The sequence below is a fragment of the Aquarana catesbeiana genome, linkage group LG09, assembly GCF_042186555.1.
Source record: "Aquarana catesbeiana isolate 2022-GZ linkage group LG09, ASM4218655v1, whole genome shotgun sequence".
NCBI classification, from domain to species: domain Eukaryota; kingdom Metazoa; phylum Chordata; class Amphibia; order Anura; family Ranidae; genus Aquarana; species Aquarana catesbeiana.
Window position 1 is genome coordinate 305,226,105 of NC_133332.1, and position 18,524 is coordinate 305,244,628.

General features: G+C 44.8%; 1 protein-coding gene across 2 annotated transcripts in view; it reads right to left on the minus strand.

Annotated features, from left to right (window-relative positions):
- RALGDS (ral guanine nucleotide dissociation stimulator) overlaps positions 1-18,524 on the minus strand; it is a 261,650-nt gene that overhangs the window by 164,018 nt on the left and 79,108 nt on the right. The window contains exon 1 of one of the 2 annotated variants that reach the window (XM_073600561.1): positions 16,769-17,108. The exons of the other annotated variant lie outside the window; for it this stretch is intronic. Coding sequence (XP_073456662.1) covers positions 16,769-16,864 — 96 coding nt within the window. The 5' untranslated portion in view covers positions 16,865-17,108. Of the gene's footprint in view, positions 1-16,768; positions 17,109-18,524 lie in introns of those variants that run through there. 2 annotated transcript variants of the gene reach the window in all.

Below are 18,524 nucleotides of genomic sequence, written 5' to 3' on the forward strand. Positions count from 1 at the left end.
CTCATGACCGATTGATTGATGTACCAACATGCTTGTATGCACCTGACAAATCTGCATGTTTATACCTGCATGTTTATAAGTGATAGTAAACCAATTTTTTTTCTACAGTAGATACTTAAAGTGTCATTTGTGCTTCATTTCTCTGCTATCAGCATGTGTCACTTCTGACAAGATTTCCTGACACCAAGAGAAAAAAAGGTGACAGGGGAGGAGCTCCAGCAGATTGACAGCCATAGCTCCCAATTTACCCTGATTTCGAGGGACTGTCCCTGATTTCGAGGGACTGTCCCTGATTTGGAACAAAGTCCCTCTGTCCCTCTTTCCTCCTCATTTTGGTCTGATCTATATAGTTGTATATAAAATGCACTTTTTATCTTTCAAAAAGTGTTTCCCAGCGCTAAACCTTTCATCAAATTTCTAAATTGCTGCATTTGTAAATGTCAAAAGCCAGTATAAAGGAATAGTAGTGGTAAAAAAAAGCACTTGTGGGTTTAACTAATCATTTTTTTTGTATAATTCTCCTTTAAGGGGGTGTGGCAGGGGGTGTGTCCTATTCCAACATACTTTTGCTAATAGACATCCCTTGTCTCCATCTCAAAAAGTTGAGAGGTATGGCTCTGTTCCTGTGTGCTGTGTGAATGGGGGGGGGGGGGGTCTCTTCCCTTCCCTTCCCTCCAATCAGAGCTCTCCTTACTGAGCTCTGCAGAGTGTAATTTTAGCTCCCTTTATTCAGTTCAGACAAGATTTAAAAATTTCAGGACTTTGAACTGATGTAGAGAAGAGAGGACAGCAGAGAGACAGGTACAACTTATATAGGGGGGGGGGTTATTTAATATCTGTGTATGCCAGTGACTTGACTGGGTATATGTAAGGGTTTACAACCACACTAAGGTAGGATTTACAAAGTGGTCAGCATTTACTGCATTGTGTTTATTTCTGTCCCTCCTTTTCCCACTGTCCCCATGCTACTGGTCAATGCTGTATCCTGGCCTAGGGCAGCTCTTTGCAGGGGGACAGCACGGAAAGAGTCCCCACCGGCTAACAATGTAGTGCCAGTCTTATGGAGTGGACTGGGCTGAGAGGCAAATTAGTCTGGCGCCCCCATAAAACGAATGCACTGCTTCCGGTATGTGGGCGGCCGGCATTCTGCAACTGTGGTGGTGGTCCTCTCCATAAAATTATCAGAAATTTGTGCTTAAAATAGCAACATTTTTTTTTTTCATCTTAGATAGAGTAAGGGAGGGTTATAGCCCCTGCCAGTTTATTTTTTACCATCCTTTTCCCATTGCAGAGATTTCCCTTCACTTCCTGCCCCATAGCCAAACAGGAAGTGAGAGGAAACCTAAGCAAATTAAGGGAATCCATTGCCCCCCCCCAGGCCCTCAGAACTAGTGTCCCCGCTCGAAAATTTCAGGGCAGGTCTTAAACAGCAAGGGGTGTGGCCTTGACAGGAAGAGTTGGGTCATATTTAAATTAGGTGGTATACAAGTTTAGTCAGGCCTAGGGCAGCACAAAACCTAAATACACTACTGCTACTGGTCCATACTTCAGTTGTAAGGGTGGCTCCCTTGCTTACAGGATCCTATGGAGCCACAGCCACCCTTTCATGCACACTCCCGGGACTACTGGCTGACACCAATACACTGCCTGTGCCAACAAGCACAGGCAACTTGAGCTTAAAGTGAACCTTCACCTTCCTGAGGACGATCCCGCCTCTTCACCCCTCCTCCCTTCCTCTGCAGGAATCTTTTTTTTTATTATTTAAAGTCCACCCCACCTCCCCATGCAGGCCACTCGCCCTAGGCAAATGACACGCACACTGCCCGCTGTGCCCCCCAGGTATGTCACAATTTCCAGGAGGCATAGCTTTTCATTCAAGAACAGGAGCAGGGGGCAGGCCTATCGGCGTATCATTAAGAGGCCCGCTAGCTGAACCCGGAAGAGTCAGTGGGCCTCTCGATGACTTCAGAGAGAACATGGCGGAGTGGGACGGAGCTGTTGCCAGGCACAAGAGGATCTCAGTGGGTCAACGCTGGATCCACTGGATGGGTGAATATCTGAAATGCACAGATACCACCATCAGGTAAGCTGGGGCCAAAAAAAAAAATGGGGAGATCGGCCAGAGTTCCTCTTTAGGGCCCTTTCACACGGGCGATCCGTTCATGTCTGCCTGTGAGTTTTTCAGGTGGACCTGATCAGAAGGTCAATGCATTCCTATGGACCGGCGGGACTTGTGTCTGCTTACACTCGCTTACCTCTGGGTCTGATCAGGCCCAGTAAAGAAAATGGAGGAGGCCTCTTGCACTTGGGCGGATCAGACTGGAAGCAGCCGGATGTAAAACAGACAGCGGAGACCATTTACTCCAAGCTGGCCATAGAGCAGAGCAGGGTCCATCCGTGTCTGCTCTGCCTAAACTGAGTGGACACAGAGGATTAGCGGACAGATCGCTTGCTGATCGGAACGGAAGGCGCCAGTGTGAAAGGGGCCTAAGAGACGTACTTGCCTCTACATCTTTGATTGAAAATGGTTTGGGAAGCTGTGTATACGTGGTAGCACGGAGGGGACATGTTTGCCCGAGGAATGGAATTGTGTGTGTAGATAACACTGGACGTTTGAAAATTACATCTGTAATATCTTTGAAGGGTAAAACTGGCCATACATGGATTGAAATGCAATGAGTTCAGCAGGAACCAGACAAATTTTGATCCATGTACAACTGTAATAAGAAGTTCATGAGAAATTTGTCAATTGACTTCTCAAGAACGTTCCTGCTAAAAAAATTATCGCTTGATCAGCGCATGCAGCCAAGTGGCTGGAGTGCTGATCGGTATATTCTGATGGTGGGGTAACCCCCGTGACCTGTTTTCAGCAGACAGCGGGGTGAAGCCTGTTGTTAGTGACGTCACAGACCTGGTCCAGGCTCAGGTGAGATCGCGACAATGATGTCGGGAGCCGCCCACAAGCCTGGACCGGCACCCTGCTCACCTTCTCAGCGAGCCGCCGAGAGCATGAGCCTGCCACTCCCGCCTTTCTTCAAAGCTCAGTGCTCCAGTGAGTACAGGGGGGGCAGAGCAGACAGCATTGACCAACAGCCTGCAGCTCTCTGCTCAGGGAGCCTAGAGAAACGAGCGATTAGCGGTGTTTGATCGCTCAGTTCTCAGTCTTAGAGCCGGCGGGGGACATCCACCTAGGCATGTATGATTCTTTAAAAAAACAAAAAAACACATACTTCTCTTAACAAAAAACAGTTACATTTTATTTTTGTTCTGGAACTGGAACTGATTGCACTGGTGTGAACTATGCCATTGGAAACCATATAACAGTGATATGCAATTAGCGGACCTTCAGCTGTTGCAGAACTACAAGTCCCATGAGGCATAGCAAGACTCCGACAGCCATAAGCATGACACCCAGAGGCCGAGGCATGATGGGACTTGTAGTTTCGCAACAGCTGGAGGTCCGCTAATTGCTTATCCCTGACATATAACCTGCTATCCATGCGTTTTTGATGCAGAAAAAAAAACGCACTGCATACTGGACTGCATGTGGTGCGAACTGGCCCTAAGTGTTTAACTATTTTTGAGGAATCATTTATGATGTTGCATTATGTTTCTGAATAACAATGTATTTAAAAATAAAAACATGGCCCTTTAGTACTACTTTAAAGAATATCTACACCCAGGAACAAAAATGTGACATTTTCACCAGTCTTTAGATGTGGTGGTTGCGTTCGTTTGGTGATTCTGCCAGTAACACATTTCCTGTCCTAAGATGACAACACTTACTTTTCTGTATCAGTATAACAGAAACAAGATAGGGCTACAGCTATATACCTATATATACCTCTCCTACTGTCCATAATATAGAGGAAAGAGGTTCTGTAGTACTCAGAGGTAGCTGATAACATGCCTGGGGTATTGCCCAAGTCCCGGCTGTTATGCCACTTACCCAAATACCACCGTACCTTATTTAAATAATTCAAGCCACTCATACTTTCTTGGGTTTAAATGGCCATAGCAGCCCTTAATTACAATAAACAACCATAAAACCACTTTATTACATAATATAAACGGTGATAAACAGAAAAACATACCATAACCTCTCAGACTGAATGTAACGGCCTGTTTTCTACGTCTTAGGATTTTTGAAGGCACCCTTGACTGACCAACTAGCTGTATTTGGCACCACCTTGCCTTTCCACAGCCCCCAGCCGCAACTTACACCAGCTTGGGACAATTGTTTGGCAAATTCACCAGGCGATACAGCCAAATGCCCCAACACATATTACTTCCGCCCTTATTAGGGCAGGTACCCCCATACCAGTGATGGGCCCAACCCATCGTTCTCCAAAGAACGTAACCATCTCTGCCTTCAAAAACCCTACGACCTCTGCCTACTGCCACGACAACCTTCAATCCCCATCTTCCAATCAACACTAAAAGAACAGGACTAAAACAAAAACACCCCGTTGACTACCGCAGCAAAATGTGGCGTTGCTATCCTCTGGTCCAACTAATGCTAGAGGGTCGCCTCCCACCGAGGAACCCTTAGGACCACCCTGTCCACACCTTACACCACCCTAATATCCTCCAATGAGGTAATACTTACTAATTATCCCTCCTATTACCTAAACTGATTTTTAACCCCTACCCAACTATAGCCTCTCTAGTGAAACCCCATCATGTAGACCCTTCACTTGAGAAATCACTTTGAAAACCCCCCCTAGCTTTTCTGGCCGTGGTCATCTTGAATAAGGGCAGATGATTCACATACCATTTACTTCCTGGAATCCATCTGCTCTTAGCTCTGGCAGGCAGGCAGGAGGGTGTGTTTAGCTGAGAAAGTCCCTCCTCCCCTCCTAAAAGCGGAAATACAGTCATTTTTTCATCTTTCCATCTATTAAATCTTCTGCCCTTGTTGTTTTAACTTTGGATAGTAAAACATTTTTTTTCTGACGGTAAATACCTTATACAGCCCACTTCCTGTTTCTTGTCTGGTCATTAGCCTAGGCTTATGACATCATCACAGCTCTCTCTCTCACACTCTTGTGAGAGTTTGCGAGGAAGGGAGGGGGGATGAGTCATAAGAGGGCTTATGAGAGCTGCAGAGCTGGAGGTGTGACTCTGTGTAAAGCCAGGCAGCAGTTTCAGCTGTCCACAGTTAAAATGTTTGCAGCCAACTTAGTTTCTGCAGCATATTTGGCAAATGCAGAATCACAAGCCCTCAGATGTTTTTATTACAAATGATGTGAGCAGACTGCAGTTCCCCTTTAAGAAGACTCCTGAGACGTAAACACTGTCGGTTTCTTTGGTTTTTTTTTGGAAAACATGAGATCAATTTTTTTAATTAAATTTCTTTTCCATCTCATTTTGACCTAGGCCAGAAACCAGAAAGCAACTGAAGAAATGCCACAAAAAGAAAGTTTAACCACTTGCCGACCGGCCGCAGTACATATACTCTATACTCATGGCTCTATTGCGTGAAACCATGTACCTGTATGTCATTTCGTGCATGAAATGACATACAATAGGGGGGGCGCAATTGACCAGAGGGGTAGCCAATCAGCGTGTCACCCACGATCGCTCCACAGAGAGGCAGAACGGGGATCTGCCTAAGTAAACCAGGCAGATCCTTGTTCTGACAGGGAACACAGTGCTCTTGTGTTCCTGCTAAGCAGGAACAAGGATCTCTGTGTTCATCCAGTTAGTCCATCCCTCACACAGTTATAAAGCAACCCCTAGGGACTTACCCCTTTGATCGCCCCTGGTGTTAACCCCTTCCTTGCCTGTGTCATTAGTACAGTAACAGTGCATAATTTTAGCACTGATCACTGTAATAATATCACTGGTTCCCAAAAAAAGTGTTAAAAGTGTCAGTTAGGTGTCCGATTTGTCCGCCGCAATGTCGCAGTCCCGCTAAAAATGACTGATCGCCACCATTACTAGAAAATAAATAAATAAATAAAAATGCCACAAAAAATTTCCCATAGTTTGTGGACGCGATAACTTTTGCACAAACCAATCAATATACGCTTATTGGGATTTTTTTTTTTTTACCAAAAATATGTAGCAGAATACATATTGGCCTAAATTGATGAAGAAATTCGATTTTTTTACATTATTTTTTATTGGATATGTAGTATAGCAGAAGTAAAAATATATCGTTTTTTTTTCAAAATCGTTGGCCTTTTTTTGTTTACAGCGCAAAAAATAAAAATCGCAGAGGTGATCAAATACCACCAAAGAAAGCTCTATTTGTGGGGAAAAAAAAAAGGACATCAATTTTATTTGGGTACAACATCGCACGACCGCGCAATTTGTCAGTTAAAGTAAAAGTAACGCAGTGCCGTATCTCAAAAAATGGCCTGGTCATTAAGAGGGTAAAACCTTCCGGGGCTGAAGTGGTTAAAACAAGTGAATATTATATAATATACCTTCCTATCTATTTACTAACGCAGTATACGAAAGAAAATAGTTAATGTTGGTTGGGAGACTAACGTTTTATTAAGAAACAAGGAGGGCGGGAGTGCTCAGATGCCCATTTGTCTTAGTTATTTCCTGGTTTAATCCTGGCATGCCAGTTAATTCTTTGCCCGCAGGTTCAGCCAGGGGGTGACACTGAGAGCTTACAGACGTGATCATTGTTTGACTCCCTGGCTGGATTAGGCCCTATGGATAACCAGGGACACAAGCCAACACTTGCCAGATTCGTGGCCGAATCCCCAGTCATACAGAGCTTCAGAGCAATCATCTCATAAACACAAAAGACTGAGAAAACCGTAAGCTAACAAAATCCACATAAAACAGTGTCAGATAATAACAAAGCAATGCATTAAATGCATGCATGTAGAATGCAACCATTTAAAGCTGAACTCCAGGCAGACGTGAAAGACATAAATGAACACAGCTCTGTATTCATTAATACATAAATCTATTTTCTTAATGCAAGTAGTGCAAGTACCTAAATTTAATTAGGTATCTACCTCTTGTAGGCATTGCACAGCAGAGCTTAGAGCGGGAAAGGGAGAAGCAGCCCAAGGAGTCAATCGGTTGTGCTAACAAGGGACATTCGGAGAGGAGGAGAGAGCAGAGTGACAAAGAAATGAACTTATCAGTCTGTCTTATCTTCTTTCATTGTCCAGTTACAAGCTAGGGGTGGGACAAGACCTGTAACTTATTAGGGAACTGCAGTAAATCTGATAAGATCAGATCTACCAAATAGGACCCTGCTGTGTGGTACAGCTGTGTAAATCTTAGGACTGGATGGACAGAAATACAAATCTTTCGTCAAGTATAATAACTCTATTATATATATATATATTTAGCTATTTGCCTGGAGTTTAGCTTTAAGGTGGAAAAACAGACGTGTGAGAAATTCCACTCTGACGTTGGTCTGCTTGCTAAAAAAGCTTTACTAAAAATTCTGAATTTTTTTTCCAAAGATGAATGATTGACACTAAACTGCACATTTCTTGAGACTTCATAAGTAGCCTCAGGCCCCTCATATATGTCTTGTGAGCTTCCTTCACATGGAGTAGACCGTGACATGAGGAAGAACCCAGAGGTAAAGCCCCTATAGACCTCATCTTCTGTATAGTCACATGTTCACCCCTTTATCTCATTTTAGTGACTACACCCTATCTTTGGAATTCACTCTTATCATGTTCTCCCCAAGGCTCACAATTTTTCGAGTACTGCAGCCTACTCTAACTGCAATGGTTGTACTGGGCTGACACCCCAAGAACAAAGCCCAAAACTTCTACCTTCTGATCGCTTACTTGTCCTAAGATTGCCAAGCAGGAATAAGACTATGAGGATAGACAGACAAGTTCCTCCACAGCTAGGAAAGTCTCCTGTCTCTCCAAAACTTTCCATCCACCTCTGGCTGAGCTGAGCCAGGCCGAACGCAACAATTTGGCATCAAACACAGTGCTAGCTAAAAGCAACCAAGCTGTACAATATACACATTTTAATGTTAACCCATCACTTTGCCCAGAATATGTTACCCCAACACCTCATATTCCTGATATGTGCCTGCTGTACCATGTATGAAAAAGTATTCCGTTCTCTTTGTATTGCTATGTTTGTGGAAAAACCCTGGTGTTCCTGCCAGTCCCTCTGCTTTGCTTTTAAAAATCGACGACTCTAGCCATGAGCGCACAGTGTGGTCAGTTTTCTGGCTGTGCTGGGAACACAGCCTGCTCTTCTCCAATGATCAGACATCTACTGACATGCCCCCCCTCCTTCCCTGCACAGCCATTCACTGAGTAGTGTGCTGCTGTTTCTCCTCCCTTCTTAAATGCCAGTCCCCTCTACTACTGATATTTACTATCCCCACACTCCCCCATTTGTTGGCCCAAAGACTAAAAGCCCGTTGTAAATTCCAGGTCCACACATGATGGCACTTGCGCCTGGCAACTGGATACCCCCAGATGCCTAACACAAATCCCACCCTGTACTTAGTTTACAAGGATCTAGCAGGCAAAAGGCAAAAGTATGAGCAGGGAGCAGGTTTTTCATAAATAAATAAAAACTGATCATTTTAAGCATCCCTGTCGGTGTTAAGTGGTCTCATCCCTGTAAGTGCAAGAGAGCTTTTCTGTTGAAAAACAGCAGACTTACTGGCTGGATCACCAGATGAAAATAGAATGCATCCTAAAAAAGGATACTTAGGCCCCTTTCACACCAAGGGCCCGATCAGGTCCACCTGTCAGTTTTTCAGGCGGACCTGATCAGACCATCCATTGTTCTCTATGAAGAGGTAGATGTCAGCAGACGTGTGTCTGCTGACACCCGCCAGCATTCGATCCAATTCAGTTTGCTAAAAACAGACGGATGGCAGTCAGATGGAAACAGACAGGCAGTTTGTTTACATCCCACCGCCCCATAGAGAGCAGCGGGCTGTGTCCACTATTCCTCCCACTGATACCAATGATTGGACACTATTCCTCCCACTGATACCAATGATTGGACACTATTCCTCCCACTGATACCAATGATTGGACACTATTCCTCCCACTGATACCAATGATGGGACACTATTCCTTCCACTGATACCAATGATGGGGCACTATTCCTTCCACTGATACCAATGATGGGGCACTATTCCTCCCACTGATACCAATGATTGGACACTATTCCTCCCACTGATACCAATGATTGGACACTATTCCTTCCACTGATACCAATGATTGGACACTATTCCTCCCACTGATACCAATGATGGACACTATTCCTTCCACTGATACCAATGATGGACACTATTCCTTCCACTGATACCAATGATTGGACACTATTCCTCCCACTGATACCAATGATTGGACACTATTCCTCCCACTGATACCAATGATTGGACACTATTCCTCCCACTGATACCAATGATTGGACACTATTCCTCCCACTGATACCAATGATTGGACACTATTCCTCCCACTGATACCAATGATGGACACTATTCCTTCCACTGATACCAATGATTGGACACTATTCCTCCCACTGATACCAATGATTGGACACTATTCCTTCCACTGATACCAATGATTGGACACTATTCCTCTCACTGATACCAATGATTGGACACTATTCCTTCCACTGATACCAATGATTGGACACTATTCCTTCCACTGATACCAATGATTGGACACTATTCCTCTCACTGATACCAATGATTGGACACTATTCCTCTCACTGATACCAATGATTGGACACTATTCCTCTCACTGATACCAATGATGGACACTATTCCTTCCACTGATACCAATGATGGACACTATTCCTCCCACTGATACCAATGATTGGACACTATTCCTCCCACTGATACCAATGATTGGACACTATTCCTCCCACTGATACCAATGATTGGACACTACTCCTCCCACTGATACCAATGATTGGACACTATTCCTCCCACTGATACCAATGATTGGACACTATTCCTTCCACTGATACCAATGATGGGACAATATTCCTCCCAATGACACCAATGGCGGGCCACTATTCCTCCCACTGATAACAATAATCCTCCACTGGCGGGGCACTATTCTTCTCATTGACACTAAATGATGTGGCTCTATTCCTTGCCCTGATACCAACAAGATGGCTCTATTCCTTCCACTAATATCAATGATGGGGCATTGTTTACTTCTAAAGCCAGGGCATTTTCTATTCCCATTTGCCACATTCTGGCCTCCCAATGTCTGAAGGACAGTATACTGTTTTGGGACCTCTGACTTAGGACTTAGAACTTCTGACTTTTAAGCAGCCAGATTGGATTAAAAATGGAACTGTACGAGAGCCACATTACCTAGATTGCCTAGAATGGTCAGATTAGGTTGTCCATTTCAACATTGAGTATTATGCATTGGCTTGTTCTCCCCAATATTTGGCAGCTTTGGAAACTCTTGTTTCACTTCTTGACCCCGAGCGCGCGCAAATATGCGGCCTCTTGGCGGCCAGGCCTTGGCGCTGAGCGGCTGCATATTTGCATGCAATAGTGCTGACAATGCTGTCCTGGCACAATGCCCAGAGGCTCATGGAAAGTTTTCCGATCTTGTGACCACCATAACAGCCAATCATGGCATTCACATGGCCATGAACCCCGCCTCCCAGCATAGCAAACCTTTAATGGGTCGGCGGCAGCCAGTGCCAAGGGGTAAGCTGGCCATATGCATCAGAGAAAGGACAGGTGGGAATTGGACAAGATCTGACCATTTCTCCTGGAACAGCTCTTGCCTTACGCCTAGTACACACTCGAATGTCGGGCAGCATCGGCTGGTTCAATGGGACCAAAAAAGGTCTGCCAATGGCTGAGAGTGCTGTCCGATGTGTTCTGGCGGGGGGCGTCCCCCTGTCAGAACAGGGGGAGATGGCTGTATTAACATAGGATAGTTAGTACAGCGGCTCCTCCTAAGTTGAGATTGTCCTATCTCCCAGATCAAGACACTATCTATCTGCCACAGTTTGTGCAGCACTTTATAAAATAAAATACAGTAACACTATACTGTAATTCAAGACAAAAGGTTGGGGTTGAAGGGGGGGGTGCTCGTGAGACATTACAGTCTAAAGCAGGCATATGCAATTAGCGGACCTCCAGCTGTTGCAGAACTACAAGTCCCATGAGGCATAGCAAGACTCAGACAGCCATAAGCACGACACCCAGAGGCAGAAGCATGATGGGACTTGTAGTTTTGCAACAGCTGGAGGTCCGCTAATTGCATATCCCTGGTCTAAAGGATCCACCTATCTATTGCCCATTGGCTCCAGTGAAGAGTTAGTTCCACCAGAATTCCCACTCATGTCCCACTCCCAAGGACTTCACATTTAAATGTTGATATCGCCTTCAATGGGTTATCCATACTGTATAATGCAAAAAATGGAGGAATCCAACTGATGATGTCTTTAGATTGCTTTAAATTGATGAGTTTCTGAATGGACAAAATATAACTGGCTATTATTATTTATGTATGACCCTGATGTTTAGGCAGGGCTGCTATCAAATTTAGTTGCCAGGCGATAGTTGCCTTGGCCAATTGTTAGGAGATCAATTGATTCCTCTCCAAATCTGGACTTGTTGCACCCTTTCTCTTCTGTCACTGGGTGGCACTATGCTAGTGACATTAGATAAGACAGGGGATTTGAAGGCTCAGACATAAATGAATAGGGTGTCTCAGCCAATGGGCAGGGATTTTCTTTGGTCCCTTGGCCTGCTGTTAGAGCCTATTTATTTGGGTGGAGTCAGGTGATCGGGGGAACATTTGGCTGCTAGGCTGCCTGAGAGCCTTTCCAGGAGTGGGAGAGCAGCGTAGGGTTGGGACTGCTGGCCTGCAGTCCAACCAGAAGTAGTGGTTCAGCCGGACGGGGAACCAGTTGTGGTCGGGGGTAGAGGGGAAGCTGTCGCCACTAAGGGACCATCCACCTTGTTACCGGAGACCACTGTGAGTAAGCTGAAGCCAGTACCAGAGCAGTCTTCTCACCAGCCGAGGACGGTGAAGAGGAAAACTTCAGCAAGTGCCAAGCCAGGGACCCAGCGGGACAGCAGAGGTGATGCTTGTGGAACATCAGTGGGTGCCAAGCCAGGGACCTAGCGGGTCAGCAGGGGTGACGCTTGAAGAGTATCTGTGAGTGCCAAGCCAAGGACCCAGCAGGGAAGCGGGGGTTACGCTTGAGGAAGATACTGAGTGCTAAAAGTGAAAGAGTTCAAGGGATCCAGTGGCTATTGGATTCGAAGTCTAGTAAAAGACTGGGAGTTCGTTGAGTGAACATCCACAGAGAGCGATTGTGGAGTAAGCGGATAACTGTTTGTGTTGCCAATAGTTGAATATAACTACCGTTAGTAACTGCTACAAGATTGTTGCCATAGGAGACAGCAGTCCTACCTATACAAAAGTGGTGTCCGACTGGGGAGCCTTCAACTGTATAGCTGTCTTCCTATAGAAGTCTTGGAATCTGCCAATTATCATTGCATCGACTTAAGGGTGTCCTGGCCCTAACCCTCTCTCCCACAGTTCTGTTCAAGAGACAATAAATCTCTTTGCATTTAAAAAAGTGTCTGGCGCCCACCATTTCATCTTGCAGTACACCCACCATGTCTTGTAACCTCAAGGGATGCGGGACTTTGCTACATTTATAAGTAATAACACTGTAGAATATTATCTTAAAGCGGAGTTCCACCCAAAAGTGGAACTTCTGCTCATCTAATTCCTTCCCCCCTTCGGTGCCACAATTGGCACCATTCGGGGGGGAGGGGGGACAGGATAACTGTCTGACAGGTATCCTTTCCCACTTCCGGGAGCCTCAGCCGTGGCTATTGACATCACGGCTGGGGCTCCTTCCTCCTTCCCCTGTTGCCAGGCCAGTAGGAGAGAGGAGCGGGCCTCGCGCATGCACAGTAGGGTTCCTGGCGTGAAGCCAAAAGGCTACACTGCCGGGTATCCTTACCCGCAATGGCGGCAGCACCCGACAGCTGATGGAAACATCAGCTTCGGTGCCAACATCGCTGGACTCCAGGACAGGTAAATGTCCTATTATTAAAAGCCAGCAGCTGCAGTATGTGTAGCTGCTGGTTTTTAATTATTTATTTTTTTGGGCGGACCTCAGCTTTAAGAGTATCAAATTGCCTTTGGAGATCAGGAAGGGTTTTTTTTCTTGTGTGTTTTTCTGGATCAATTATTGGTCTTTAGTTCTAAAGTTGCAAGGTTTTCATAAAATGTTTTTTTATGTTGGTTGAGATTGATGGAAATTTTTTTTTTTTTTTTTTACAAACTATGTAACCATGTAAAGCACCCTCCTAGATAGGCTGCAAGCTAGGTTAGGCAAATTTAGTTCTTGTAGCTCTTCTTGTGATTCTTTTGGACTGTTCTCTATCTCAGTAGCGGCAGATTTGATAGCTTCCCCCTGACTTCTGAAGAGTTCTGGAACGTAGTGGGCTAGGAGGGTCAAATAAACAGCCTGAATATTTATGTGATCCCATCCATTTTCTGGGTGAGAGTGTCTAGTAGGTGGCTGGGGAGTGCATAAATAGTCTGAGAAATGGAGCAGCAGGATTTTTGTCCAGGAGAAGTTCCAAGCCTGAAGTGCCGCTGCTCTTCCAAACAGCCCAGCTGAAATCCCACCTGCGTTCACCAAGGTCCCAGCTTCTGCTGAGCTGGGGGGGGCCTGTTTGCTGAGAATCGCTGCAGCTATACAATAGACATTTCTGAGAATCTGAGAATTTCTGAGAGCAGGGATATGCAATTAGCGGACCTCCAGCTGTTGAAAACTACAAGTCCCATCATGCCTCTGCCTCTGGGCGTCATGCTTGTGGCTGTCAGGGTCTTGCTATGCATCATGGAACTTGTAGTTCTGCAACAGCTGAAGGTCTGCTAATTGCATATCCCTGCCCTAGAGGGTTCATTGAGCCAGAGAGAGTGAAAGACTATTGAGGTGTGCCTGGCTGCCTCTAAAGAACCTAGAACAAAACAGTGGGCCCTTAATGGGATGAGCACTGCACATGAAACACTCTATTATGGGGCAATCTAACCAATGAAGCCTCTGGAAGACGTAGGAAGCCAGAACCACCAGATCTCCACTCACAAGTAGGGTTGCCACCTGTTGGGATTCACCCGGACAGTTCGGGTTTTGAATCATGTGTTGGGGGTTTGAGTCCACCTGAAACCTGGACACAATATTCAGACAGGAATGTGGCTTAGAACAGGGCCCCATAGGAGGGTGAGGGGGGCACTATGCATGCCACATTTCTATTCTCTTTGGAGTGCCCAAAGGTATCCCAGGCCTGTTACAATCTTATAGATCAAGGGTCTCCAAACATTCTAAAGAAAGAGCCAGTTTACTGTCCTTCAGACTTTAAGGGGGCTGGACTGTGCCCAGTGGGAGTAAACAATGCCTGATCTTTGGTATTAGGGGGAGAAATAGTTGGTGTCCATTGGAGGAAATGTGCCCAATTTTTGTTGTCGTTAGAAGAAATGATGCCCAATCGTTGAGCTCAGTGGAAGGAATACTGCCCATTGTTGGTGTCAATGGTAGGAATAATGACTCAAGGGCCCAATAAAGGCAAGCAAAGGGCTGCATCTGGCCCCAGGGCTGCAGTTTGGAGACCACTGTTATAATGTATACTAAAAATATATATTTTTGCTGAACGCTGCTAAAGCGTTTGGGTTTGGCTTGAAGAAAAAGTGGCAACCCTGGATCAGAGACGTCTTTTAAAGAAATCATCCAAATAATTTCAGTGGGCCTAACAGCAGTGGTGATCTGGGTCCCCCCTTCCTTTACGCAAACATCTGATTACTTTTCGTGGCTGAAACATCCCTTTTTCCTCCAGCCCTGTTTTTATAAATCACCCCAACAGCTTTTACAGAAGAAAGTAACAGATTTAGGACAAAAACTTGACTTCACTAGAATCCAGTGAACCAAATTTCCCATGATCCCTAACTGACTGTTTATCAACAAACGAAAATCGAAAGTGAGTTGCTATGATTGTAAAATGTGCACTTCAGGAATCACCGGGAAAATACCAAGTCGGGTTTTTCGCTTTCAGGATGACACACTGCCACAGAGAGCTGTGAAACTGCTGGATTGCAACGTCAAAGCGTTGAGAGAAGGGGAAGGAGGAGCTGACTGATGTACACTACAACAAGGCACTTGGTGCACGCTTCTGCCTCTCTGTGCTTTCCTATTAACATCTCACTCTCATCCACCCTTTGCTGGCTGCAGTGCAGTGCATGAAAATAAATTATAAGGAAAATAGAATTTGGCCCCAGTTCATCGCAAAAGATAATTCAATGCCCAGCAACAACAAAAAATGGACATTATTATAATGAGCATTTAAAGTGTAATTTCATCTTAGGAACATTTTTCAGTAAATGCTGTATATATAAAATTGTTTTCACCAGTATGTTTACTATTGGCCTTCTTCTGCTTTTAAAAATTTCTTCTTCTTATTTTATTTTTGTAAGGGATATAATTTCTCCATCACAAAAAGAAAACATTGGAACATTTAGGGTCTCATTCAAGAAGAAAATGATAAATAACTATCATTGTCACCATCATCATTTTATTATTATATCTATTATTGATGATCATCATTATAATCAAGACACAATAATGTAACAGGTTTTTCTTCTCCTTCAAGCACTCATTCCTAATACTCCCCTCCCCAAGGGTCGCACCACCATTGCCCGGGGCCATGGAAAACAGATTTCACCTGCAGCGCCAGTGCTGTCGTGACTTACCAATATAATGGCCACAGACAGACTATGTTGGCTATGTCATTTTTAAAGCATCACAAAGGCAATGTTTCCCGTTGTTTACAAGGGGAGTGGTATGGGCGGGGTTCCTACAAGGGTTTGAGTCAGGGCTCCACTTTAAGCTTCCAAAAAACATAAAACCACCAAAAATCACAATCCAGTGGAATGATTTTCTACAAACATTTTTTTTTTTTTGTCCAGACTTGATTAGGTAAAAAATGACGATTGTTCTATTGCATACGTTGGACAGAACTGAACATGACAATCCTATAGACACACAAACAGCGTGTAAAGGGTTAAGAGGCTATGTCAGAAAAGAAAATGGGGACTTGTTACTTAAAGTGTAAGCTTCAGAGCTGTCATGCTTATCCTTGCTTCGATATGTAATAAGTCATCTCTCTTGAAGAAGTATGGCCGCATGCTTGTTTTGTTTGGTGACGCAAGGATAAGAGTTACAGGGATTGAGCTTTTATAAACAAGTCAGCGATGACAACTCCCGCGTTTCCATACTGGCAGATTTCAGGTCTTTAAAGCAGCCTTTAGAGATCATTTACAACTAAAATAACAATGAACAGAAATGTTGCCCTTAGCAACCAGATTCCAGCCGTCATTTTCTGAAGTCAACAAATGGCCGGTTGCTATGGACAACACACTTTTCTCCAGTCGTACTTTTGGTATTGCCCATAGCAACCAATCAGATTCAGACATTTATTCTGCTGTTCCAGTATAGGCTTTGATTGAACTAGTTCCTCTAAAGTAATACAGACAATATTTATTTCAGACATCTTAATCAGTGATTACGATTGGTCTCATTGATCAAAGCATCTGGAAGATTAATCATCTGTGTCTCTCCTGGCAACAAATCGGCTTCTGACCCCTGTTGGAATCTGAGAGTAAACAACGGAATCTAATTGCCAAAAGTGACATCCATATGCCTTCTTTATTCCCGTTACTTTAAATCCTGCCTTCCCCATGCAATGGTGACCCATGAGACAAGACACCAGTTGTAATGCCCAGTGTTTACTCACTTCCTGGTCCTGTAGAGACAGCGGCATGTCCAACATACACATCCTCACTGGCTGCAGCAAGGCTTTCTGAAGGGTAAACACTGGCTTCACCTCCATCCTCAGGCTGTCCTGTCGTTGGGGTCCCCCAAATTCCCTTCCTTGGCTGTTCAGCTGTGATCCAGGCTCGGCACATCAGTTTTTCCCTGTAGATCTTCACCCCACAACAAACCCCCCCTCCTTAGTGTAGCAGTAACAGGTGACACTACCGTCTTACAACCATCATGGAGGTGTCATTTCCAATTTCTCTTCTCCCTCCAAGATGTGCAATGCTGTGATTCCCTCACCCCACCCTACGAGCGTGCCACAACAAGCAGGGAAGCCTCATCCTTGCAGGCTCATCTGTATGCGGCAGACACACAGAACAGCCCCTCCGCCTGCAGCAGTCACAGCTTCATGAAGCCATAGCGATCTTCCCCACAAGACAGGGACAGCCAGGCAGGTCTTGGAAAGGGAGGGCAACCAGCACTTCTATTCTGCATCTACAAGCAGCTGAGTCACTTAACCTAATGGTTGCTGGCTGGACTGCAATGCAGGTTTGTCCAGGAGCTGGTTAAATCTATGTTGACCAGATAAGCAAGCAACAGATAATGCCATAGAAATGCCAGCGATAGGAAAGCCTTGACGCTTGTAGACGCCAAGCAGGGATCGCCTATGGTCAGCTGGTGAATTATAGCAATAGCCCATCTACAGCAGGCCTAAGCGATCTGCTTTCTTTTGAAAACCACAAAGCTCAGCATGACCTCTATACTGGGCTGAAAGCTAGGCTGTCACAAGGTCACTGTCTGTGTATTTTTAAAATCAGGCTGCCATTCCCAGTTAGCAACATTGGTTTGGAAAAATAGAAAATTGGTGGTGTTGTCATAGTTACACAGTTGGTGAGGTTGAAACAAGACATCAGTCCATATGATGTGTGTATGTGTTTATGTCACTAGTACATCGTATAACCCTGTATGTTGTGATCGTTAAGGTGCCCATCTAATAGTTTATTTTAAACTATCAATGCTCCCTGCTGATACCACTGCTCGTGGAAGAGAATTCCACATCCTTACCGCTCTGACAGTAAAGAACCCTCTACACAGTTTAAGGTTAAACTGCTTATCATCCAACTTTAGTGATTGGCCGTGTGTCTTTTTAAATTCCATTTCACTAAATAGTTTTTTTCCCTGTGCTAGGGTCGCAAGTACCGTATTTGTACATTGATATCATATCCCCTCTCAAGCGTCTTATCTCCAGAGAGAATAATTTCATTGCTTATAGTCTTTCCCCATAGCTGAGGTCCTCCAGTCCCTTAATTAGCTTTGTTGCCCTTCTCTGGACTCTCTCCAGTTCCAGCACATCCTTCCTGAGGACTGGTGCCCAGAACTGGACAGCATACTCAAGATGTGGCCGGACCAGAGTCTTATAGAGTGGGAGAATTATCATTTTATCTCTGAAGTGAATCCCCTTTTTAATGCATGCTAATATTCTGTTGGATTTGCTTGCAACAGCCTGACATTGACTGCCATTGCTGAGCCTGTCATCTACTAGGACCCCCAGGTCCTTTTCCATCCTAGATTCACCCAGAGGTTCTCCCCCCAGCCAGTAACTTGCGTTCATATTTTTGGCACCCAAATGCATTACCTTACAATTTTCAACATTAAACCCCATTTGCCATGTTGTTGCCCACCCCATTATTTTGTTTAGGTCCTCTTGCAAGGTTTCCACATCCTGCGTAGAA